Source organism: Myxocyprinus asiaticus, chromosome 27 (genome assembly GCF_019703515.2).
Source record: "Myxocyprinus asiaticus isolate MX2 ecotype Aquarium Trade chromosome 27, UBuf_Myxa_2, whole genome shotgun sequence".
NCBI lineage: Eukaryota > Metazoa > Chordata > Actinopteri > Cypriniformes > Catostomidae > Myxocyprinus > Myxocyprinus asiaticus.
In genome coordinates this window covers 40,478,262-40,504,602 of record NC_059370.1, presented here as the reverse complement: position 1 = coordinate 40,504,602, position 26,341 = coordinate 40,478,262, and the positions used below count along the sequence as shown (strand labels likewise).

At 38.0% G+C, this 26,341-nt stretch overlaps 2 protein-coding genes across 2 annotated transcripts; one reads left to right on the top strand and one right to left on the bottom strand.

The window, feature by feature from the left end:
• Positions 1-2,236: 2,236 nt before the first annotated feature.
• Positions 2,237-6,779, bottom strand: LOC127417561 (regulator of cell cycle RGCC-like). Its single transcript, XM_051657562.1, has 5 exons — positions 6,633-6,779; positions 6,359-6,499; positions 5,343-5,423; positions 4,728-4,790; positions 2,237-2,714 (listed from the first exon to the last, which is right to left on the bottom strand). The coding sequence occupies exons 1-5, from the start codon at positions 6,700-6,702 to the stop codon at positions 2,707-2,709; spliced, it is 363 nt and encodes a 120-aa protein (XP_051513522.1). The 5' UTR covers positions 6,703-6,779; the 3' UTR covers positions 2,237-2,706.
• Positions 6,780-10,362: 3,583 nt separating this feature from the next.
• LOC127417559 (myelin proteolipid protein-like) lies at positions 10,363-25,631 on the top strand. Its single transcript, XM_051657559.1, has 7 exons — positions 10,363-10,463; positions 19,439-19,625; positions 20,089-20,245; positions 21,157-21,325; positions 21,760-21,833; positions 23,662-23,727; positions 24,494-25,631. Exons 1-7 carry the CDS (start codon positions 10,394-10,396, stop codon positions 24,572-24,574), a joined length of 804 nt encoding a protein of 267 aa, XP_051513519.1. The 5' UTR covers positions 10,363-10,393; the 3' UTR covers positions 24,575-25,631.
• Positions 25,632-26,341: the final 710 nt, after the last annotated feature.

The window sequence follows — 26,341 nt, the reverse complement described above, 5'->3', positions numbered from 1 at the left end:
CTTTTTTCACATTATAATCACATGCTCAAGAGTGTTTGTTGTAATAAGCATTTCTCATTTTCTTGAGCAGTGATGATGTCAGTATTCTTTCTCCAAACCATGAGGGGCTTTTGGATCAGAGAACCAGAGTCTCCAGACTTCCTCTTTCCATGAATGCTGCTGCCCAGTTTCCACAGTGACTAAATGAAGTACTGCTTTCACTGAAGAAATACTGCATAATGTCAAACAGCTGCTCCATTATGTAATGTGTGAGGCGAGGATATAGTCTGCTACAAATGTTTTGATAAAATCTGCTAAAAGTTTTGGTTACTTTATGGTACTTTTCTCAGAACTATCTAGTTCAATATGCTACCCAATTCATTTACATTTATGCATTTGGCAGACACTTTTATCCAAAGCAACTTACAGTGCCCTTATTACAGGGACAATCCCCCTGGAGCAACCTGGAGTTAAGTGTCTTGCTCAAGGATACAATGGTGGTGGCTGTGGGGATTGAACCAACAACTTTCCGCATATCAGTTCAGTGCTTTAGTCCACTACACTACCACCACTCAATGACATTCATACACCTTTGTATGGCTAATGGAAGACAGGGTGAAACCTGTTCAATGTTTCAATAGCGTTTTGTGTCACTAGAGGCACTGAAATTACATACTTCACCTTTTGTATTGTTCCAATTTCTTTGCATTAGAAAAACAAAATATCAAATCATGTGGCATCTGCACACAAACAACGCTAGAACTTTTATCAGAAGAAATTGGTATGACATTTTATCAAATATCAATATTCATACATTGTTTACCCATAAATATTTTTGGGGCCACTGTATATAGTAAAGTTTTTACAGCATATAATGCAAAAAAAAAACAAAGATCTTGATGGTAGAGTTTCAATACCACAGACAAAAAAAAGTGCAGGTTTTGCTTGCAATGCATCACACAGCTTCCTCTTTCGTCTGCTGCAGAGTGTGTAGGTGCATGTCTGTTCATTTCCTATTTTGTACAGAGTGGGTCTTACCAGGGATCTGAAATCATGAACTATGGTGCTTGATCCTCACACAAGTGAGCTGCAGTAGTCAAGATATATTAGTTATTGCATTTAAGATGGCACAAACTCAGGTTAGAATTTAAAGTTGGAGCCCAATCTCACGAAACCTGTCAAGAACATTCCTGGGTAATATTTTACCCCAAATCAAAAGAATGAAATTAGAAATTACATTTTGCTAAAAGAAACAACGCCAAATTTGAGCACCTTTAAGATTTTTGGTAACACTTTACAATAAGGTTGTATTTGTTAGCATTTGTTAATGTATTTGGTATCAGGAACTAACAATGAACAATATATTTATTTACAGCATTTTTAAATCTTGATTAATGTTAACTTATGAAAATACAACTGTTCATTGTTCATGTTGTATTTACTTACATTGTAACTAATGTTGACAATGTGTATCTTTTCATTTTAATATTAATTTAGATTACACAATTACTACATGCAATACATTATTAATTTAATTTTAATGTGTCAGTATGTTAAAATAACACTCAACATCAAAAATACCACAAAAGTGCTGTAAATCTTTATTTTAACTAACGTTACCAAATACAACCATAATATTAAATGTTAACAGAGTTTTTCATATTGTGACATTACTTTCATGACAATATGCACATTATCATGCGATTCAACCAATTAACCTAAATAATTACACATGGTGTAGGTCTTCCCTAGTTTGAAACAAAGATAAATACTCCCCTATTGCTTATTCTTTTCTCTCCCCCTTTTCTCCCCAATTTGGAATGCCCAACTCCCAATGTGCTCTAAGTCCTCGTGGTGGCATAGTGACTCACCTCAATCTGGGTGGTGGAGGACGAATCTCAGTCGCCTCCGCATCTGAGACCGTTAATTTTATCCCATCTCCGTGCATCTTATCATGTGGCTTGTTGAGAGAGTTACTGCGGAGACATAGTGCGTGTGGAGGCTTCACGCTATTCTCCGTGGCATCCATGCACCCCTCTGAGAGCAAACCACATTACAGTGACCATGAGGAGGTTACCCCATGAGACTCTACCCTCCCTAGCAACCGGGCCAATTTGGTTGCTTAGGAGACCTGGCTGGAGTCACTCAGCATGCCCTGGATTCGAACTCACGACTCCATGGGTGGTAGTCAGCGTCTTTATTCACTGAGCTACCCAGGCCCCCCCCGCTTACTCTTAATATAAGACAACAATTGAAATAATTTTATTGAAAAAATTTTATTGAAAAAGTCTTTACAAGGAACAAGAAAAATCCTTCAGAAGGAACAATTAATATTACACAATATGCCAGACATAAAACCAGATATTTTTACAATTTCTATATAAAAGTGGAAAATAGCCATTTTTGCAATAATTCTTCATAAAAACATAGAATGTGCTTTTCATATTAACTTGGTAATAATGGATATTTATTCAAATTAAACATCCTATTAGAAGTGGAAATTTATGCAAACCATCACAACAAATTACAAAGACACTGTAAACTCAAGACCTGTTATTTTTATTTTACATTTTCTTATTGAAGTCTCAAGCTGTTTTTCTTCAGCTTAATGTCCTTTTGTCATCCATTTTGACATTCAGTGGAAGCCAGGATTATGATTTGTTAAATGCCATCTCACCAGGTGTTCAGCTGAACGTACTTTATCCTCTCCGATCATATCACGTCATGTCACATCTCTGTCAGGCAGATAAGATTGTGACAGCTCAGGTCAGAGAAGTGAGATATCATGAATATACATGCTTAAAGCGTGAGCTGCTGTCTGGGGAGTTATGATTCATGAGTGTCACTCCACTGATAGCAGAGCAAGCTGGGAATGAGCTGTTAAACCACTGGCCTCTTGCTGGTTATTTAGCATCTGGCATATTCACATTATCACAATGATATCAATTTCATTGTGTCTAGAATGATTCCACAATAGATTGTAATCCGCAAAGTTTGCAGTACATAGAAAAACAAAACTATCTTTGAGCACAATGTTGTCTAAAACATGTATTCATTTTGATAAATGGTTTTTGGTTTACATTGGTGATGAACAGGTTTGACTTGTTAGATTTATTTCAGTTGTTTTGCCATTTGTACTATTGAGCAAGCTCCGCTAAAATATTACATCCACTACTATAATGAGATAGCAAAACAACTTTGCTTTTAAAGGCCAAAAACACACTACACAAGTATATGAATGCAAAGACTTCTAGCTGCATAAACTTGATTTCACACATCGTTATGTTACGAAATGTTTCTGAATGCAATTCATAATGGAAAGTAGGTATGCGTTTCATTTTCAGCATTGCCACAAGGGGCGCTATAGCGGACATTAGCATAAACACTTCTACGGTTAGTTTTCCCTTTAAGGTCAACAACTGTCATGGCGAGACAACCGTTTGAAGAGATCTGCTGCGCGGGTTAGTTAAAGCTTAATAAACAATAGACATGTTACATCTACTGTAGCTATATGAACAATAACATATCCAGTTGAACGGCACAGAAATTTGACAGTCACTATCACCCCCTTGAGTACTACGGTTTGTTACTGCTACCAAAAAAAAAGTAAATATACTTTCTCCTATCTCAACTTAAAATTGAGACAACTCGTAGCCATTCGTAGGTTGATTTCCCCCAAAAAGTAAACATTGTGCCACTATGAAAACATTGTTTGTTTGAACATCCTGACTAGCCCGATATAGCAACATTCGCTCAACCAATGATGCGAGTTTGGGTCGGGACTGTTTTAAACCTGTTAGAAAACAGTTAATATAGTTGCAATTGTGTTTATATATACACAAATATATACAATGCGTGCTTGCGATGCATTAGCCAAGCATTTTCGTCTGCATTTGCATACTCGCATAGAGAATGTTTCTGGCCTTACTGTACACAGTTTAATATTTAGATCCAGATTAACCAATTATCCTATGCTACAATACGCTATGAAAACAGCCTGGTCTCAAGAAAATGACGTGACTGTGTCGACAATTTTGCAAAATGATACTATGTGGTTCATTACACTTTTTGCGGCAGTTTAGAGGTGAAACGTCCACTGTGTGGCTTTAAAAGCGACTTAAATGTTCTCCCAAACACATGAGGTTAAGGTTAATGCTTTATCGAGTTTTAAAGCAAGAAAACCTACCACCCTACCCTAAACATTAAACCTAAACCTAACCGATAGTGTCAAAAAGCAAATATGACATCAAAAATGCAATTGCTGAAGCAACCACATCAATTTGTGGTGCTTCTATGACACGTCGACTCGCATGCTCTTCAGGACTCGTACCCTGTCCAACGCTGTCAGTTGAGCTACCGCATAATTTGATCACACTCGAACAAGATTGTCAATATAGTTGGTTATGTGATGCAAAAATGAAAACGTCGCCTTACAGGTCATGTACTATAGTAAGTGTTTAGATGTCATAAGATAGCATTGTATATGGAACAGGGCGAAAAGTATTTAGAAACTTTTAATCTGCTGTTTTACTCGTGATTTGTGTGAAAGTGAATAAAATTCACTGTTGTTGTAGTGTCTCTAGTGTTTATTTCACCAGTTTACGTACAACAAGCTACGTAAAAATCAGTTCGCAAAAAAGTAGGTTTAGTAACATGATTTTATGAGACCAGGTTGTGCAGTTTGCATGTTGAAACAACAACTACTTTGCAGTTAAATGCCTTAAATGACCATCAAACTGTTTTCATACCTGCAAGCTCTCTATCCAGGTTTTCAATGAAGCTCTGTAGGTCACTGTTGTCCCCGAGTTTAGCTAAAAGGAGCAGAGAAAGAGAGAGAGAGAGAGAAGACGTGAGCACACTGGAATGCTTCAGACTCAGTGGAAATGCAGTTAAGTTCAATGGCATTTCCTATGGAACATTTCTACCAGAAAGAAATATGACCCTCCGATCGGAATTACATAAGGCAAAACAATTGAGGGAGAAATCGAATTCCCTTCACACAAATCCCTAAAAGGCATATATCACAAGCATATTTTCCCATGACAGTAAAACCTGCAGGTCATCTCAGTTAGCCTGAAATGCATTGGTTATTCCATTCCTTGTCAGCTGTACAGAAACAGCATTTTACTGATAACACTGATATGAAATCACATTCAATTTCACCTGCCAATGTCCATGCTTATCATGCATGCTATAGCCAAATAAACAGCATCACAGCAGTGCAGTCTACAAACAAAGACTTAAACTAGATGGATAGAGATTGCACACAGGGGTTAGACCCATCTGGAGCAAATGCAACCCATTTACTCCTGTTTAGTTCTGTAAATGTGATGGCTATCTGGTGGGAGCCGTTGCGCTAGTACCTTTTGGTGCCGTGGTCATGCCTGCGAAGTTGAGCTCCTCTTCACTGGCATTTAAACTGTTTACCAGTGACGTCTCACTGCCTGTAAAAGATACAAAGCATTAGTGTGTCTCATACATGTGAATGCACAAGGGCATTAACATCAAAGCTTTATTAAGGACACCGAAATCAAAGTCTAACTAATGCCTTTATTCTTTCACAATCTATTTAAGATTCGGCGGATCAAAACCGAGAGAGATGTCAATCACACAATGGCAGGGGGGCAGGGTTTGCCATCTATGTGGTCTTCGTGGGGAGCAAATGTGACCTCATTATTTTGAATCACATTGACCCAGAAACACATTATGAGTTTTATGCACTAAAGTTAAAAAGAAAGTCTCAGCTTACTATTGAGATCATTATTATGTTTCTACTGCAAAGTGAGATAATTATTGAAATAATGGCTGATATAATCATTTAAATGCAATGTTTTTTTCTCAATTTAAATTGCTCAACAACTCAAAATGCATTTCTGGGTCAAAGTGACTCAAAATGATCCTCAGCATTTCACAAATGTCCCCACATGAAGAGCAAGACCCGAAATTACCTACGTTGTTGGTCCCCACGAGGACCGTTATTTAGCTTAATAAATGTGTTGATTTAAGTATTTTAAATGATCAATTTAAATCTAGAGATGTCTCTGTAAGTCTCAGGGTCTTGGGTAGGGTATAGAAAATATAATTAGATGAATATTTTGTGTGTTTGTTTGATAAGAGCACAAAATCCTATTACTCTAGTAAGCATTATATAAAGATGTCTTTTGATAAAGAACTTAAACTGCAATTTTTCATATTATTTGAAGAAAACTATTATGAGAAAATCAATTTTAAAGCGTTATAAGAAGTTTATCCAAACACAAGAAAAAGCATCCAAGGGCTTTTAATATTGAGTATTCATAATATTTGAGACACTATTCCATAATTTCATTCACCTAGTGTTCATCATGGGATAGTTGGGTTGTTGTGGATGTGTACTTACAGTAATCGGAGTCATCTCCATCATTCTGTCCTGTGCGTCTCTTCACATCTCTCAGCACATGTTCATAGGTGTGAGGTGTGCTCAACTCCTTCACAACATCATTAAACTCCTGAAGTAAGTCTCCCAGCTCTAAATCCAACTCTAATACAGTTCACATCTCCCATTAGAATTACACAACCCAAGACAAATTGTTTTAAAATAATCCCAATTGTTTCATTTAAATAATATTCTTTTACCAAACAAATTACATGTGAGATTTTAAAAAGAAAACTACCTGAACAATTTGGTGTGGACATCCTGTGAGGTTCTCTGAAAATAGTGAAGTGAACGTGATGCGTTCTCATGCATATTTATATTGACTCCACCCCCAACATCGTGCGTCGGCCAAATCGGGACACAGTCTGGTGCCCTTGAAAACAGTAAAGTCTGGAGTGGGCCGGAAGCAACTTTCCCCTGAACGCCTGCACACATGACGTCACATGCGAAACGAGGGAAAGATATTTTCCGACCACTGCAGTCTCGTTTAGTGATTTAGTTAAACGACAAAGTCAAAGCACGACAATAATTTACTTAACATATCGAGTTCTTTAAGTTTTAAGTACGAGGCCTTTTTTTTATTTTATTTTTTTTTATTTTTTTTATTTTGCCTGAATAATTATATCCCAATATCATTTACTAGGCTTGACTACCTTTACAAAAATGATCATGGAAATCATGTTTCGGACAAAATATTATATACCATATGTAAAGCGGGTTGGCAGTCCAGGTAAATCAGCTTTTATTCAAGCGTTCAGATTCACAGAGAAAGTACAGGCTTTTCAGCTTCACACAACACTAAACAGGCTTTCAGATACAGACGTGGCTTTTCAGCTTCACTGACGTTTTCGGCGGCCTTTTCAAGCCCATCTCCGTCGTTACTGTCACGAGAAACAGGTGTTACGCGTCATTAATCACCAGGTGATGGTCCTTAACACTTCCTCTCTCCCCAGTGACAGACACGCGACCACGTCCCGCTCCACACCATAGTTACTACAGTTATTGTTTATACTGTAAAACCATGGGATCTCCTTTAAACAAACAAGCTTTTAGAATCTTTCCGTCATTTTGTTTAATTTCTGTTTTAATTACATCTGTGGCTAATGGCAAGTTGCCACAGTTGTAGTTAAACTGTGGTGTTTTGGCCCACGGTAATTTTTTTGTAAGGGAAACACTGTTCATACACTACTAAAAACTTTATATTTGTACACACACAAAATTATTTTAAGATTTACGCATTTGAATTTCCCAACATAATTCCATCAAATTAAATGGACTAATCTTAAATAAATAAATAAAAAAAATAAGTTAATTACATTTTGTTTAAAATAACAGTTCAGTTTGATGGAATTGTTTTTAAAATTACATTTAAATGCATAAATCTTACAAAACAGGATGAAACTTTTATTTATTTATTTATTTATTTATTTATTTATTTATTTATTGTGTATGCCTTTCAGTTTTTTATGCTTTTAACATATCTACAGTATAACACATATCTGCATTTATCTGCATTCATTGTCAGTAGGATGTTTATTGTATTTCTAATCAGTATTTGTTTTCAAAGTATGTATAGTTTGTATTTATTGTGGTATAGATGAATTACTATAGGCTATATATATTTTGAGGTACTGTATGTATACATGGTACTCAAAGGTATTTCAATGTTACGTGTATAGACTCAAAAAATATAATGTTTTGAGTCTATAAAAAGATCAAATTTATGCATTTAAATTTCATAACAAAACTCCATCAAACTTATCTTTAAATAAATATAAAACATTAAATATTTAAAGTGTTATTAATTACATTTTATTAAACATTACACAATTTAATGGATTTTTTTATCTTAAATGAATAGAAACATGGTATATCTATTGTTCATGTAAAAACAAAAATAATTAGAAAAGTACCATGGCACTTTTTTCTTCTTGTTTTTCCTTTTCTTTTTAAGTGTGGTGTCAAAGTGTTTTTTACTGTTTGTGCATAAAAATTAATTTGACACTGACTACTTACAGAATGATAATGGAGTAAAACAGTATGGCTTTGACTACGCTACACGTTCAGAAAAGTGTGGTGTAGTACCACAGGCTCCCTCATGATGGAGACACTGAAACATGAGCCAAATGACCATCAACAGTAGATCTATATACAATAAGAACTGTAATTTTTTGTATTTAAATCACTTCATAGTTCCAAATTATTATGTTTCACAATATGTAACTACTACAACAACTGAAAACAAAAGTTATATCAACAATATAATCTCTATAATTATCATAATAATAATAATTATTATTATAGAGAATATATTGTTGAAGAAAAAAAAAAGCCATGTGGAATACTCAGTAGCAAAACTGAAGGAAATTGTGTCGTCAGAAACAAATAGCTTAGCGCGATCCATCCATAAGACCTCCTTCCCAGATGAAAACGTCCCGTCAGACCAGAATTGGATGCTTTTAGCCTACGGTTAAATAATTCTGTGTTAGTCTCGAGCCTTTCACCTGTAGAACATTTAGGTGCGAGATCCGCCCCCGAAACATTCATTTGAGCTCTTCCTCATGCTCACAGAGCTCAACATGTTCTCGAAGAGCGGACCGATCAAGATTACGACACATGAACTTGACCGATACACTACAGGTCAGTGTTTTAAATATTAGTCTCGAAGTAATACATGAGGATATAATTATTACATTTTAAACGTACGTATTTGTATTAAATGCATCACATGAAAGTGAAGTCCACAGTCATTCAGTTATCCAGTATTCATTTATGTACAGTATATTGTATTTACGCCTGTAAGTCAGTTGGGTTTAACAATTTTATCTCACTTGAGTACATTAGGTGGTTATAAACAGATTTCTATTAATAATAGCCTAGATCAAAAAAATTAATAAATAAAATAAAAAGTTTGAAGTCTAATTCCCTTTTTAACAAATACAGTACAAAAATGTCATACTCCTTTTTTCCCCAATAAATAAAGGCACAAATCTTATGTTCTTTGAAGGAAGAACAATTTGAGATATGTTAGATAATAGCCTATCTAACATAAAATGGTTCACTTTACAATATGGTTGTATTAGTTAACATCAGTTAGTTGCTTTAGGTATTATGAACTAAAAATTATCAACATTTTATAACAGCATTTATTTTATTCTTGGTTAATGCTAATTGATGATAAATGCAATAATGTTAACATTCACAACTTTTTATCTAAAAAAATTTAATAGCATTTTTAAATGAACATTAACCGAAAATCAGTCAGTGCTGTAAAATTATTGTTCATTGTTAGTTCGTATTAACTAAATGCAAACTTATTGTAAAGTGTTGTCTATAAAATTAACATGGCATGCAAAGTTGCTAGTTTCAAAAACATTAAATGCATTTATCACGCTCAAACATTCAACCCTGTTACCAAAGGCATTGAAGAAAAACGATCAAATAAATATATTTCCTCAGGTTTATAGGGAAACATATATGCTTATCAACCATTGGCAAGCACGACCGCCTGTTTGCCTTTGCCCAGCAGCTCCACGACGCCTGCCAAAGGTGGTTGCTGGCTGAGTAACGTGACGTCGGGAAGGTGATCGATCTGGTGGTACTGGAGCAGTTTATCGCTCGACTTCCGAGAGGGATGGCGGAGTGGGTCCAGTGCCACCGACAGACGTCACTTCAAATGGCCATCCAGCTGGCAGAAGACAACATGGTGGCATATTCGGGAGCCGGTGAGCCCCAAGACCCTTCTCTCTCTCTCTCTCTTTCTCATGTCTCCCCTCCTGTTCTTCCCTCCACCCCCTCCCGTCCTGTTCCTCCTTCCCGGAAAAGGGGAGGTCCCCATCCCAGACCGGCGCCCCGGCTTTGGGAGCTGCACTATCCGCCGGTTTCCCCTGTCCCTCTCCGCTCTCACTCCCAGGGTGGTGAATCCGCCTCCATGGGTGCGGGCATAAAGTCTGGGCCGGGTTGCTGGAGCTGCGGGGAAGCCGGGCATTTCCAGGATCAATGCCCGGTGATGGAGGTAGAGACATTGGTCCAGGTCCCCGATGCACAACAGGCCACCCCTGTCGAGCAGGTACGTACCGCATACCTGTGAGTATTAAGGGGAGTACACACCAGGCCTTGGTGGATTCAGGTTGCAACCAAACCTCCATCCATCAATGCCTGGTTCAAGACAAGGCTTTGGGTTATAGTCACATGGTTAATGTGAGGTGTGTGCATGGGGATGTCCACGGTTATCCGATAGTGACACTGACTATTTAATTTTGGGGACAAAAACATAGTCTCGAGGCGGCAGTTAGTCCCCGCCTCACCCATCCGCTAATCTTGGGTAAAAATTGGCCGGCCTTTACCACTTTATTGAGGGAAATTTGTATGGATGGGTCTTGTAACAAGGCACCTCGATGTGTGGTTTGTGATGCGCTGGCTGGGGAGGCGGAGCCAGAACCATCTATGTCATCTACACGCAGGGGATTTCCCTCTGGAGCAGACACGAGACAAAACCTTTAGGCATGCCTTCGACCAAGTGAAAGTAATTGATGGTCAACGACTTCAGCCAGACATTGCACTCGCATAGTCATACTTTTCGATTATAAATGATCAGTTGTATCGAGTGACGCAGGACACTCAGACAAAAGAAGATTCAACCCAGTTGTTGATACCGAAGAGCCGTCGGGAAATGCTATTCCAGACGGCTCATCATAATCCGATGGCGGGTCACTTAGGGCAGGAAAAGACACTGAATCATCTAATGGCCTGTTTCTATTGGCCAGGCATTTGCGAAGATGTTCGCAGGTGGTGTGTGGCATGCCGTGAGTGTCAGCTGGTTAATCCACTGGCCAGGCCAAGAGCACCTTTGCGCCCACTTCCTTTGATTGAGGTTCCCTTCTAAATAATTGGTATGGACCACGTCGGGCCATTAGAGCGGACAGCAAGTGGACATGGCTTTGTGTTGGTTCTGGTGGACTACGCAACATCATATCCAGAAGCAGTGCCCCTACGCAACATTTCAGCACATATTGTTGCGGAGGCACTCTTCAGAATATTCTCCCAGGTGGGGATTCCGAAAGAAATCCTCACTGATCAAGGCACTAATTTCATGTCACGTACACTACGTGAGCTGTATGAATTATTAGGTATTAAATCGATTCGGACAAGCGTGTACCACCCACAAACTGACAGTTTGGTTGAACAGTTTAATCAAACCTTGACTCAAGGCTCAAGAACGTCAGTCCCGGCTGTATAACAGAGGAGCTCATCTATGGAAATTTGCACTGGGAGATAAAGTCCTTGTATTACTACCTACATCAAGCTCTAAATTACCTTTGAGGTCCCAATTGGAAGGGTGGAGGTACGTATCTGGGGTTCCACTTAGGTCACGGGCAGGTGTGCCCCCAAATTAATAAAACTGCAGCGATTGTGACCTGTCAGAGACCCAAGACCAAAAAGGAGGTGAGACAGTTCCTGGGGCTGGCTGGCTATTATAGAAAGTTTGTACATAATTATTCAGACGTCACCAGCCCACTGACTGATCTCACTAAAAAGGGAGCCCCAGACCCGGTCCAGTGGTCAGAGCCATGCCAACAGGCTTTTATGCAGGTGAAAGCAGTGCTTTGTAGTGGGCCGTTGATACATGCTCTGGATTTTGCTCTCCCTTTTGTTTTACGGACCGATGCATCGGACAGGGGGTTGGGAGCCGTGTTATCCCAGGTGGTCGAGGGGGAGGAGCACCTGGTGCTGTACATCAGCCGGAAAACTTTCGTCAAGAGAGGCGAGGTACAGCACCATGGAGAAGGAATGTCTAGCCATCAAGTGGGCGGTCCTCACCCTTCGGTATTACCTCCTGGGACGGGCTTTCACCCTCTGTTTGGACCATACCCCACTCCAGTGGCTCCATCACATGAAGGATACTAACGCGCGGATCACCCGTTGGTATCTGGCCCTCCAGCCATTTAAGTTCGAGGTGGTCCACAGACCGGGGGCGCAGATGGCTGTTGCAGACTTCCTCTCCAGAAATGGGGGGTGGGGGGGGGAGTACTGGGCAGGCCAGATGGCTCCCTGGCCTGTGTCAGGCGGTGGGGTTATGTGGTAGTGGGGTCATGGTTGAGCGCCGATTTGTGAATGGAGAGCAATATCAGGAGATAGGAACGGTAAAGATCATCACCTGTCATTGATTGTCTCTAACAGCTGTTTGTCATTGCTGTGAGAGTGGAGATGGTTTAAAGAGCGATCCAGATGCCATTGGAGGGAGAGAGACCGCTGCAAGGATCAGAGTGTTCATGTGTGCCATTATTATGTTGTGCTGAAAAGCATTATTTGAGTTTGTGTGACCCTGAAAAGCCTGGAAAATAAAGCCCCCTTTTACGGTGGGAAAGTCACCGTAAGCGATGCTGATGAAGGAGACAACGGAAAAGTTGTGGATGTGCGCATCTTAAACGATACCGTCCCCTTCGCCATAGACCTCACGCAAGGATCACTTCGTAATATGGGGGAAGTCTATCGTGAGAAGCAAGATTGCTACGAGCTTTTAGTTCTTGCTGTAGATGGAGGTAGTCCTCGGCTTTCCACCACAGTGCAATCAAATGACAATTAACCACAGGCCATCCTTCCTAGCAGCAATCTCTCTTGTTTGACCATCTCTCCAACAACTAAAGAAGGAAGCATGGTAACAGAGATCTACGCCATTGATGAGGACTCAGGAATTAATTTGTATATCATTTATGAGATAATTGCAAGAGAACCAGCTCTCCGCAGCCTCTTCGATATTGACCTGCGCACAGGAAATATCATGCTGGCCCATCGTCTGCACAGCGAGGACCACGTCATGCACCACCTCTTCATAGTCGTTCGCGACGAAGGGAAGCCAACCTCACTGCAGTCCACCATGTGGGTCAACCTTTTTGTTAACGAAAGTTTGGGAAAATGTCATGTGAATGAGGTTCCGCAATATTCATCGCCAACGATACCCCCTGCAACCCGACTTTCTTCCAAAGACTGCAGATGTGAATCAGATACATCACTTATATTTCTTTGTGGCCTGGGCCTGATGGTTCTCTCAGTCTTTGTTCTTATGGCTGTTGTAGTGGTGTTTATGAAGCACAGAAACACGAAAAGGAAAGTGGACAAAAAGAGTGAATGGGACACTATAAACATGCATGAATGGAAACCTTTATATTAAAATAAGGAGTTTGCAGATATACCAGGGGAAAATATGTTAAAATGTTAAAGGTTGTATAAATGTTACAAATTAATCAGCCGGTATATGGCCATTTTGAGATTACCCGAGGGGGTCATTCCACCAGTTAGTCATTCAGTCAGTTACAAAATCTACCAACAGCCATGTTAATGGAAAATGCACATTTTCTGTTCTTAAATATTTTATAGTGAATTCTGAGTAAATATTGTGTAAAATAAGTGTTCATCTAACAACATGATCACATGGGAAGTCTGCATGTTCTTTCTGAGAGTTCCGGTACCCTAGGATCGGCGACAATATGCTGACTCACTGACAAGTGGCATCACCTTTCTTACATTTAGCATTGGCTCCAGCATGTTTACCTTCCCTTGTGGTGTGACTTGAAGCATGTTGCTTCACTCAGGTTCAGATACCGCGTTGAAAGAAGGAAGTAATCCCATTCGCATAATCAGTGACTAGCGCAATTCGGAGGTTGTATTTTTCCCTCTAACTTCACATTTTTACTCCACTGGTGGTTAGGTTTAGGTTTGGGGTTTGGGTTGGGAGGTTCAGTTTATAGACAAAAAAATTCCTCTGGACTGTATTACAGCCTGTAAAGCTGAAAACAATTCGCTTCACTACTCGCTTTTGGCACCCATCCGTGGACATTACACCTGGAAAATCGAGATCACATGTGCCCATCCGCCCAGCAACAGTTACCGCTTTGGCCACTGGGGGCAGTGTTTCACATTTCAGTAAGCACAGACCGATTTTAGTTAAAGAACAGTCAACCTACTTTTTCCGATTTAAATTTTGTGTACATCTTATTTGCTGTTGTATTTTATAGGCTTTATATTGGACATCAGCCACCAGTATCAGTTTGGTGAGCGCTAAATATTATAAACCATATCAGTGAGCTGTATACTGTAGGTTAGTATTATAGCATTGTAGTATTATAAGTTCGGCCCGCTGATGTTTGCTTCCTTTTCTAAAGATCATGTTTTTAGCATGAATTTAAAAGAAAAAAGAAAAAATTTTAATCTTTAAAAGTGTCTTAAAATATGACACTCTCATGTCACAGAGTTTCCTGTTCCTGTAGCCAACCTCTTATACACGTTTTATCCAATATATTTTAGTGTTATATATTTTATCCAATATATTTTAACTTTTCGCTGACTTTTTATGAATAAAAATACCAGCTGTTGTCTATCAAAACTCTCAAATATTTTGATATGACTATAGTGTTCAGTTATTTTAATGCATGAATCCATAAATGGCATCAAGTTCTACATTTTAAATACAAAAAAGTACTGTAGCGGTACCATGGTACAGTGATGATTTCAGATGGTCACAGTTACTGTACCTTCATACCATGGTACTGAATGATTACCACATTCACGTCCCATGGTAGGCTATTTACTCCAAGGTGCTAGAAAGAATACCGTGGTGTGTTTGTTTTCATCTGAACCGTCCGCTGTGCAAAAAGGTCCAGTCAGATAGAGAAGACAAAGCACATTATTCCAGAACAGTCTGAAGGTCTGTGCCAAGTTTGGTGGGTGTAGCTTGAAAGCACTAGGAGTTAGTGTTAGAAATTTTGGTCTCAGTTTAGGGATTTTGAAAAAAAAAAAACCTAAACAAAGTTTATAGAACAACAGCATGTCGGTTGTTATATGAGTTACATGTTCTGGTCATAGAATGATTATGATGTCTGTGTTGAACACAGCTGCAGATGCTGCACAACAGATTGTCATGCAACACAATTTTCATTAATAAAAGTTGATCATGTCTGGACTGGATGGAGTAGAAGTACTAATTTTATCAACAAATAAATAAAAAATAAAAAATAAAAAAAACATGTTTGCAAATAAAGCTGCATAGGTGTAATATAAAAAAATAAAAAAATAAAAACAGCACTGAATGTTAATATGTTAGAATGGTATCTGAAAATGTCTGCCCATTGATGCTTCCTTCATGAACTATGTATTGCTCTCATGTAAATGCAATTGCATGGTGTTAGATTTCTATTATATTGCTAGGTGGATGGTATAGTTCATGTTTACCTTGTATATCATTAAAGAGATATTGTATTATACATTGTACTGAATTAGAATATTTCTAAAATGCAAAGCGAATGTACATGCTAGTGGCAGGAGCACAAATGCAGTTTGATGTGTGAACACTAGAGGTCCCCAGTGAGTCTAATGTCATTGCTGTCGTGCGCTGCAAAATAGCCTCTTGCAATATTTACTTATTTCCCCCAGTGTTATATTGTACAATCCTATTATATTTAACTAAAATGAATTACAAATTAACTCAAATTAAACCAGTGAATTCACAACCCTTAAAAATAATTTGATTAGTTTGTTTCAAGGAGGCCTTGTTTGAAGCATTAAAACGTTCCTTAAAGGCGCACTCATTCATTTTTCAAAAGTTTTACTTCTAAAGTAATTAATAGTAATTTTGAAACATATATATAAAATCATGACCACTCACATAATATGAAGAATTTAGTTATATCAGTTACCTAACAGTAAAGCTGTTTTGTTATGGAGAAGGTCCCCCTCATGGGGGCTGCCATGTTAGAATCACATGACCAGCCAAACACTACTCGCTTAAACTCAGTAACCACACAGTTATTAGACACTTTCACTCTTGGAAATTAATTCATCATGACTGACTGTGAATAGTGAATTTCTACATTGGCATAAGCAACTGAAAACTATTGTGTTTGAATGATGCTGCATCCCTGCCCCTAGGTGTCAGTGTATGTCCAAGACTACAAAACGACTGAGCACACCTTTAATAGTCAATCTCTTTGATTCAACAGCCCACAACGTGATCAGACAGCAGTTTTCAACACTATATTACACTTAGACTTGATCATAGAATGATCTAAATTCACAACCTACTCTCAGAAATGAGCTAAATGCCACATGTAACTCTTCAACTCTTCTTAGCATATTTTAAAGGTACATGCTGATACAATACAAATCAAAATCCATTTTTTAAGGATTTTAGTGCATTTTTTTGCAGCATGACCGCTGTCATTATTTACGTTCAACCCTGGCCAGTTCATGCAGGCCATTGAAAAGACACATTGTTTCTTAAGGTTGGTGTTTGAGGCTGTCTTCAGTTGTGTTCATTGTGTGGGAGACTGTGAGAGGAGCGGTCTGTGAGATTATACTAAAGGAGCAACACTAACCAACCCCACATTATAGCACTGCACTGCTGCCAACAGACATGGGTAAGTACACCATTTTTACTCTTTCATCAAGATATGATTGACTAGATTTAGAAACTTGTGCAAAGCTGAATAAAGCTTATGTAGAGACAGCGAGATACTTTTGATGTTAGAGTTTTTCTCAGAACTAACTTGACATTTGCATTGACTCAAAAGCATTGTGGGTTTTTTTATTTTTTTATTTTATTTTATTTTGAGTAAAATATCTATTGTTTTATCATTTAAAATCAAACAAACTACTTTTTGTAAAATGTTTTGCTTGATAAGTGTTTTTGTGCTGTATGTCTTTAAATATATATATATAGAGAGAGAGAGAGAGAGAATTGATATTTTGTAACTTTTGAGATTCTTTCTTGATTTAGATTTACACATCTTGATGTAAACTTTTTAGTGTGATGTCAAAAAGGTTCATTCAGGGTTATTTATTCTGATGCTTTGATGTGCAGGTGTTTGTTATTATAATTATTACAAATCTTTCACTATTTGGCACAGGGTACCTCTGAGGAATGTTTTTGTTATTGAACATATAACAATATATGGGTCAATGACGTGACGCTAATTATTTTCACCAGACCAATTAAATTATCCAAAAATACATTTAAAAAAGCAATTCACACAAAACAACTTCAATACAAGTTATGCAAGTAATTGTTTTTAATTACTGAGCTCAGTGTCATTTTTATTTGATATTTTTTCAGAGGCTTTAAGTGACAAATGTCATGTGGTGAAACCATCCAGAGACAGTAAATAAATAAATAAAATGTCATCGATTCTCATTAAAAACTGACATTTAAAAAAAAAAGACGTTGTTGGCGTAAGTAGTGCAAAATAATATTTTATTAATATTTCTTAAAAAAATAGGCAGTGAAACTATTTTGTTTTAAAATATGATTAATATTTGAAAAACATTTGTCAACCAGATGTGGACTAACCAAGAAAAAACATATTTTGTCATTTTTATAAAAAGGCACATTTATAGGCAGGTCATATGGAGTAACCCAGAGAAAACTTCATGATATTCTTGACTGAAAAAAGATAGTTAGATAGTTACATCACATGACATTTTGAAGTCATTGAATTATTTTTGTTTTTTTAGAATATGCTATTTTAAAAAATTGTGACACCAATATTGACACAAAGATTGTATTTCTGTGATGTTTTAAACTGATATTTTTATTTTTTTTAAAGATTACAAAATTTGATCACCTTATTTGTCAGTGACTCATTTAATAATACTGTACTACAAAAAATGTTAATAATATTTTATCATGTGGAAAGAGTAAGATTCTGACCCAAAATATAAATCACATACCCCTGTGTTTACAAACCAAATTGTTTGATTCCAAGTCCAGTTTCTCTATAAGCATCCTGTTGATGCTTGTGTGTACCATTACCCCCAGCTCCAACCCAAATCCTCCCCCCTCTTCATTCACTCCCCTATACTCATTTTCAGTCAGTCTGTAGGGGGCTGAGGTGGCTCTGGCTCTTTGTGCGCTTGTCATTGCAGGCCCTTGTGTTGCATCAGGACAAAGGCTATTGTCAGTGCAACCACAAAAAAGAGACACTCTCGCTCTTGGTCCTCCTTATTTTCTCACACTTTTTATATCGTGGTACAGACCAGCTCCGTCACCCACCCCCACACCAGCACATGGTACAGAGGGAGGAAGAATGGCCACTTACACCAATCCTCCCAGACTCCCGATTTAAAGCTGCAGCTGCGTCTTTGTGCGCTGTTCTTTGCACGATCTGGAATGCGCTTCAGTTTTGGCATGTGTGAATAGATTTTGAATAAGGGTCTATGACAGTATGAGGTTGTTATATTGTTTTAGATGAGAATGAGCACTTTGCAAATGGATACTGTGGGGAGGGGGCTATAGATTTGCATTTTCTGATGGAAAAAATTTGTGGTATTTTGATATATTGCCTGTGCAAAACTTGCCATCATGATGCTAGGGGTGGTTGCCAGGGCGTTGCTATGCGGTTCTTTAGTTTAGGGCTACCCGGTCATTGAAAACCTAGAAATATCAAGGAATTTTTATTGTGTTTTAAAGGTCTGGTTGCATTTTTATAATGAATATACATTTTTCTACTTATTTTCTGCTCTAAATGATTTAATTGACTAAATATTGTTCTTGTGTAAAGCTAGTTGTTTAGCCATATCGTTTGAATTTAAATTATCTTTGAAAAAACTTTATCAGTAATCACAAATTATTGAACAAGTCATTCATTATCAAAAAGTGTGTGAACCCTGCAAGGTCTTCTGAGTTGTTGCTAGGGTGTTTGGGGTGGTTGCTAGGTCATCGCTAGGTTGTTCTGGGTGGTTGCTAGATGATCATGTACTGGCCCAAGTCAAAACCAGGCAAACAATGCAAGTCTGATCGTTTCGAAAATACTAGCTCAGTGCTGGAAAAGTTACACACCACAGTTTAATTCTCAGGGTTAGGGGTGTGTACATATCCCCAACCCTAAATATGAGCAATGCAAACACTACTAATTACAGGTAGTCACTTGACTGCACTGGGGTGCCCATATCATCTGGCTGGTACCAATTTAATCCAACTTTTATATGAAATGTCTGATATGGTAAATCTATCATAACTGATGAGTCCCCATATGCCTGTGTGATGAATTGCAGGTTGTTATGAATGCTGTATGCGCTGTCTGGGAGGGGTGCCATACGTCTCTCTGGTGGCCACTCTACTTTGTTTCTCTGGCATCGCTCTGTTCTGTGGCTGTGGACATCAGGCCCTTACAGAGAGCGAGAGACTCATCGAAACCTACTTCACCCGAGACCATCAGGACTACATCACCCTAGCGTACCTGTGTGTGCTATTAGCATTACACTGAGCAACAGTGGGGTCCAAAAGTCTGAAAGCAATAGTGAAAATTACACATCTCAATTTCATAACAAAGTTCCATCAAATTGAATTGTCATGTTTAACCAAATTAAATTAATAAAACTTCAAATACTATGAATACTTTTTTCAATTTGATGAAATTTCGTCATTAATTTGAAATGCATAAATCTTTTTTCTTTTTTTTTTAATTGTAGGACCTCCTAACTCAAGGCACAGGCTAAAGTGTCAGTTAAGAGCTGTTGATTCATTGTAGCAATAATCGCTTGAATAGTCAATTAATCATTCTAATAATTGTTAATTGCAGCCCTAAACTAGAATGGATCAGAGGAAGTAGCCAATTATGTTTTAATCGACTGTTTGGAAAGATGCATTGCTTAAAAAAATCTTGTGCAAACAGGTTTCTAATTGTTTTTTCTCTTTCCTGTAGTATTGAGTATTTCCAGTACATCATCTATGGACTGGCCTCCTTCTTCTTTCTGTACTGTATAGTCCTGCTGGCTGAAGGTTTTTACACCACCAGTGCAGTGCGGCAAACGTTTGGAGAATTTCGTAGTACCGTTTGTGGCCGCTGTCTCAGCACAACGGTGAGTGATACATGTAACGAGTGTTTCCAGATGACGTTGGGTACATTTAGTTTTGGTAATGAACACATTAAATTCCTTAAAGGGATAGTTCACCTAAAAAGGAAAATTGCCTTATCATTTACTCACCCTCGTGCCATCCCAGATGTGTATGACTTACTTTCTTCTGTTGAACACAAACAAAGATTTTTAGGAGAATATCTCTGCTCTGTAGGTTCTCACAATGCTAGTGAATGGTGACCAGAACTCAGAAGATCCAAAAAGGACATAAAGGCAGCATAAAAGTAATTCATACGACTCCAGTGGTTAAATCCATGCCTTCAGAAGCTATTATAATAGGTGTGGGTGAGAAACAAATCAATATTTATGCCCCGACCAGAAGGTGGCTGAATGTGAAAGTGAAAGTTACTTCCATACCAGAATGTTAAAGTGAAAGTGCAGATTACAGTAAAAAAATCGCTTCTGTAGATATGGATTTAACTACTGGAGTTACTTTTATGCTGCCTTAATGTGCTTTTTGGACCTTCAAAGTTCTGTCCACCATACATTTGCATTGTGAGGACCAATAGTGTTTTGATATTCTTCTAAAAAAATCTTAATTTGTTTTCTGCATTAGAAAGAAAGTCATACACATTTGGGATGGCATGAGGGTGAGTAAATGGAGAGAATGTTCATTTTTGGGTGAACTACACCTTTAAAGGAGTAGTCATCCAAAAATGGAAGATTCTGTCATTATTTATGGTCATTGTCATTGATCATTTTGAAGCTTGACACTATTATGTTATACCAAAAAGTTATGCAGGTTTGGAACAATATAAGGGTAAATAAATGATGATGAAATGTTCATTTTCCACTCATTTATCCCTTTAAGACTGAACGCATCAAGCTGACATATATACATATTTTTCCCACAGTTCATTGTGATTACATACTTCCTGGTTGTGGTCTGGTTATTGGTGTTCTCCCTGTCTGCACTTCCTGTCTACTTTTTCTACAACATGGCAAACACCTGTCAGACCATTAACTTCCTGTCTGAGACGGCCTCCAGCATCAACCAGCTGTGCATCGATGCCAGACAGTACGGTAACGATCTCACGATGCATTTATTACATCTGTTCTGTCTCACGACAGCTTGGGAGTTTGATATAGCTGATAGTAATAATGATTAAAGTCCTTTTGATGCTCCTTACTTTTGTTAGAACAATATGAGATGAGTGTATTACAGATAAATAAGATTCTTGGTGTTCAGATGTTCTCCGGAAATTCACTCTTAGAATGTTAAAAGGATAGTTAACCCATCAAATTAAAATTCTGTCATCATATACTCGCCCTTATGTTGTTCTAAAACTCTTTGGAAAAATTTTTATATAGGTTTGGCACAACATGAGAGTAAGTAATAACCGAACAAGGAATTTTCATACCTATTAAACTACGTAGTGTTATTACGGACACATCACAATAAAACATCACTGTGTCTTGATCTTTTACATGTTGTTTTATGTCACTGTCCCTTTAAGGTTTACTTCCATGGAATGCAGTGCCAGGGAAGGCTTGTGGAATGGCCCTGTCTAATGTATGCAAAACAAGAGAGGTAAGACATGCCTCCAGGTGATTCAGTGTAATTCCTCAGGAAAAACTTCCTCAAAGGCTAGCCAAATCTAAGCTAAGATCAAACGTTCACACAGTGAGCTACAGAATTAAGTCTCCATTCACATTGGCAGCAATATCGCTGGAAGTTGCCAGGGCGGATTATCAAAACATTCGTAAGGATAAAGTTATTCATTACTACTAATTTGTTTTTCTGATTTTCTTAAGAGAAAAGTTGCAAAAATTTTGTATTCCCGAAAATGTATCCTTTTTTTCTTAAAGGAATATTCCGAGTTCAATACAAGTTAAGCTGAATCACAGCACTTGTGGCATAATGTTGATTTCCACAAAAAATTATTTCGACTCATCCCTCCTTTTCTTAAAAAAGCAAAAGTCTGGGGACCTGGGTAGCTCAGTGGTAAAATATGCTGGCTACCACCCCTGGAGTTCGCTAGCTTGCTAGTTCAAATCCCAGGGCGTGCTGAGTGACTCCAGCCAGGTCTCCTAAGCAACCAAATTGGCCCGGTTGCTAGGGAGGGTAGAGTCACATGGGGTAAACTCCTCGTGGTCGCTATAATGTGGTTCGTTCTTTGTGGGGCGCGTGGTGAGTTGAGCGTGGTTGCCACAGTGGATGGCGTGAAGCCTCCACACGCGTTATGTCTCCGTGGCAACGCACTCAACAAGCCACGTGATAAGATGCGCGGGTTGACGGTCTCAGACATGGTGGCAACTGATTCGTCCTCCGCCACCCGAACTGAGGCGAATCACTACACGACCACGAAGACTTAAAAGCACATTGGGAATTGGGCATTCCAAGTTGGGAGAAAAAATTAAATAAAATCTGGGTTACAGTGAGTCACTTCCAGTGGAAGTCAATGTGGCCAATCTGTAAATGCTAAATACTTATTGTTTCAAAGGTATAAGCACACGACGTAGACGTTTTAGTGTGATAAAATCTCTTTTCTGTGTAAAGTTGTATCTAATATTACAACTTCGTTGCAATGACGATATAACGCTGTAAACTCTAAAATACTAAAACAGCCATAAAACCAAGGATTTAAACAACAGAATAGAAATTAAACAGAAGAATTCATGTAAGTGCCTTTATAAAATTGTAAGCTTCACATATGTGTTTAAACCCTCCAAAATTGGCCAAATTCACTTCCATTGTAAGTGCCTCACTGTAACCTCGAAATGTTTTTTTTTTTTTTTTTTTGTAATTATGACACTAATGCTGTCAATTGAGGTTAACGTGCATTGAACCTGGAATATTCTTTTAAGAAGATTTTCACAGATCGGGCCCCATATTGCTGTACTGTTGGTTGCTGGCTGCTGTAACGTTATTGGTGGACAGTGCAACTGGCCATAGTTTTTGAAAATATAAATATAAATCACCACAGTGAATAAAGCATCTTATCATGATGAACAAAGTTAAACAGAAGATCAATACATGAATCAAACACACTTTGAATGCCAACTATTTCTGGCATGGTTAACAATGCATCATTGCTTTATTATATAATATTTTTTTTATTCTTTTTTTTTAATTATTATTAAACCACCTAGTACATAATATAGAACAGTGAAATCAAAGTAACGAAATTCTCTTCTGTCTTGCTGACACTTGACTACAGTATCTCACTGGAGACTGATCACACGAGCGTCAGCGTTTTCCCTCCCATTTTCTATTTTTTATTTTTATTTAACAAAGTTCAGCTTATCTCAACTTTGTCAATTCGCTGGACATGGTGGTCACTGTTGCTCACATTTCTGGAAATCAACAACTAGGATATCACAATTTGACTTCATTGCATTCTTCACTTGTTTTTCAGTTTTTCCTGACCTATGATCTCTACATTGCTGCCTTCGCTGGAGCGGGGATGACAGTCTTGGCTCTGGTGAGTGACCGGAACAGAACACAATCACAGTTTGTTCACATGACGCCATTACTGTAGGTGTCAAAGAATTCTGATCCTGCATTTATTAAGGGGTTGGCTGTAATGTATTGTTTTCAGTCATGGTTAGGAGTGATTGTGAAAACTGTTTACAGCTTATTTTTTTTGCTTTGGAGGGAGTTTTAAGCACAGTGAGAATGTCATGACCACATAACAGTGCATGTGATTTGTGAGATGTCAGATTTTTGAGAACTGGTGCCCAGACCAAAACTGTGATACTTTCTCAAAGAGCATGGTGTTTTTTATTAAATTAAGCTAATACATTGTGACCGAAAACATTTTTAGCTCCTTTTCAGGTCTATCTGTTGTGTCTGCTTTCCTATTAAGTCATGCATTACTATTACTATTGCTTACACTTTGGGCTAGGGATTTGAACACACCTTTAACTCGAAGTATTAAACTTTGGCACATAACACAATGTAAATGATACTTCAAATGTAGCTTGTTGAGAAGAGGTGTGCTTTTACTTTTCTAAGCAATTGGACTTGGGATTAAACCTTGTGGTAGATAAAACAGGTTAAAAAATGTCCCATAGACTTACATTAAAGGAGGGACCCGAGTTATATCAGAATATCATAGAGACTTAGCAACCCCTTTGTATTGCGGTGGCAAAGTTTTGCGTGGGCAATCACCTCTCACATTTTTCTTTCTTCTTCTAGTTTTGTTTTTTTTATCACTGGGTCATATCTCTCTTTCGCTCTTTCTTCAGCTCACATATACTGTGTCCACCACCTATAACTTTGCTGTTCTACGGTATCTGGGGAGGAAAGGCATCAGTCCACGATGTTAGCATCTGCTCTGTCCTGCTGTCCACCACACGTCCATCTACTGCCAATAACAGCACCATATTGGAGCACTTTAGAGTTCCTTATCTACACCTTTTCCACACAACAACACCTTTTCTTGACTCTCTTTTAGATTTCTTTTGTTTCAAAGATTTACATTTTTGAATCTTAGCTCCAAAATAACAATTGTTTTTGCCTATTTTTTTTTTTTTTTTTACTCCTGCGGCATCATACCCATTTTTAGAGAAATATGCTGCCTTCCAGTCAACCCTGGGAAGTTCGTGTTTGACATTCGATTTAAGTTTAAACTTCATATAAAGTTTCACATTTGGTAGTCATGATTGAATTAAAGTGTGTTTAAGTGATTTTGATCAAGAACAAATGAATTTGTTGGTTTTCATATTTATTTCAGTCTTTTTCACTTGTCAACAAACGTTCAGCTCTAATGCTGAAAAATGAAGCGCAAAAGAAGCATGTATTGTGTGTACTTAATGACTGATCTGTGCAAATGTTCTGTAATAGCATGAGAATGTTTATCGTTCTCATGCTGTTACAGAAAATAATGGAAAATGCAGTAATGTTAGCTTGTTAAACCAGTAGTATTGTTGGTAATATTGGGTAATAATAGGTAGTTTTCTGGCAAGCTTTATCACTTTTTTTCATCAACAGAACACAATGCATACAAACTAAAATGTACAGTCAGCATTCAAAAATCCTGAGTTTCCCATATGTAATTATGTTGGTTTGACAAAGCCAACATACTGTTATTCTGCAGACTTGATTTAGGGTTCTTCCAAAATCCCTAAACCAAGACTGAAATTATCGATTGTAACTCCTCCAAGAGCTTTCTACATCCACCAAACTCACAACAGACCTTCAGACTGTTCTGACGTGGATTGTTATGTCTTTTCTAACTTATTGAACGTACAGTTTTCCATTAACGGACAACCAAATAATCCTAAAAACTCCCATAGACTTCCACTGATGGAATGTTCAAACGGCCCAAGACTCTAGGTGCGTCCCAAACCATACACTTCTGCACTATTCTACATCATTTGATAGTGTAGATAGTGCGAGTAGTATGTTTACGCTGAAAATGCAACAAAAAGAAGTGTGCTACAAGTACCCGGATGATGCACTTCTTCAACTGTCAAAATGGAGTGTGGAGTCTTCTACACTTCGTGCACTCAGTGGTAGTTTACCATGCCTAGCAGGAGGGGTGGAGTTACCTGGCTACATTGCTGGTCTGACAAAACAATTGTAAATAATGAAGAATGTAGCAACTAGCAAAACTTCAGTGAAGACAGAAACTTATATATTTAAGTTGAATGTTTTTCCATCACACCACACTGTGTGGACAAATACGTTGTTTGAGACACAAGTTGAACCTAGGATGGCTAATGTGCTAAAGCCATTGACAACATGCTAGTCTTTAAAACGTCACTTCCGTCAACTGTTAAACTGCAAATGCTTCCGTGAAGTTTAGTGTTCCATTTGGGACGATATTACACTTTTTAAATTCATACACTACATGTCTGAGTGCATAGTTTATATAGTAAATGCATAGTGCATCATTTGGGACACGGCTTCTGTCTGTCTGTCTATCTAGCAAGCTAGCTAGCTTACAATCTAGCTGTGTCCCAAACAACACACTATACATTATGCACTTTTAAAATATACTATGCACTCAGCCATGTAATGTATTAATTTTCAAAGTGCAGTATCGTCCCAAATGGAGCACTTAACTTTTTTTTTACTACATGGAAGCGTTC

Coding starts and splice junctions, on each gene's coding strand:
- LOC127417559 (XM_051657559.1), top strand. CDS start 10,394: ATGCCCGGTGATGGAGGTAGAGACATTGGTCCAGGTCCCCGATGCACA. Junction 20,246..21,156: donor GCCGCTGTCTCAGCACAACG/GTGAGTGATACA, acceptor TTTTTCCCACAG/TTCATTGTGATTACATACTT. Junction 21,834..23,661: donor ATGTATGCAAAACAAGAGAG/GTAAGACATGCC, acceptor CTTGTTTTTCAG/TTTTTCCTGACCTATGATCT.
- LOC127417561 (XM_051657562.1), bottom strand. CDS start 6,702: ATGAGAACGCATCACGTTCACTTCACTATTTTCAGAGAACCTCACAGG. Junction 6,500..6,632: donor GTCCACACCAAATTGTTCAG/GTAGTTTTCTTT, acceptor GAACTGTATTAG/AGTTGGATTTAGAGCTGGGA. Junction 4,791..5,342: donor CATGACCACGGCACCAAAAG/GTACTAGCGCAA, acceptor TGCTCCTTTTAG/CTAAACTCGGGGACAACAGT.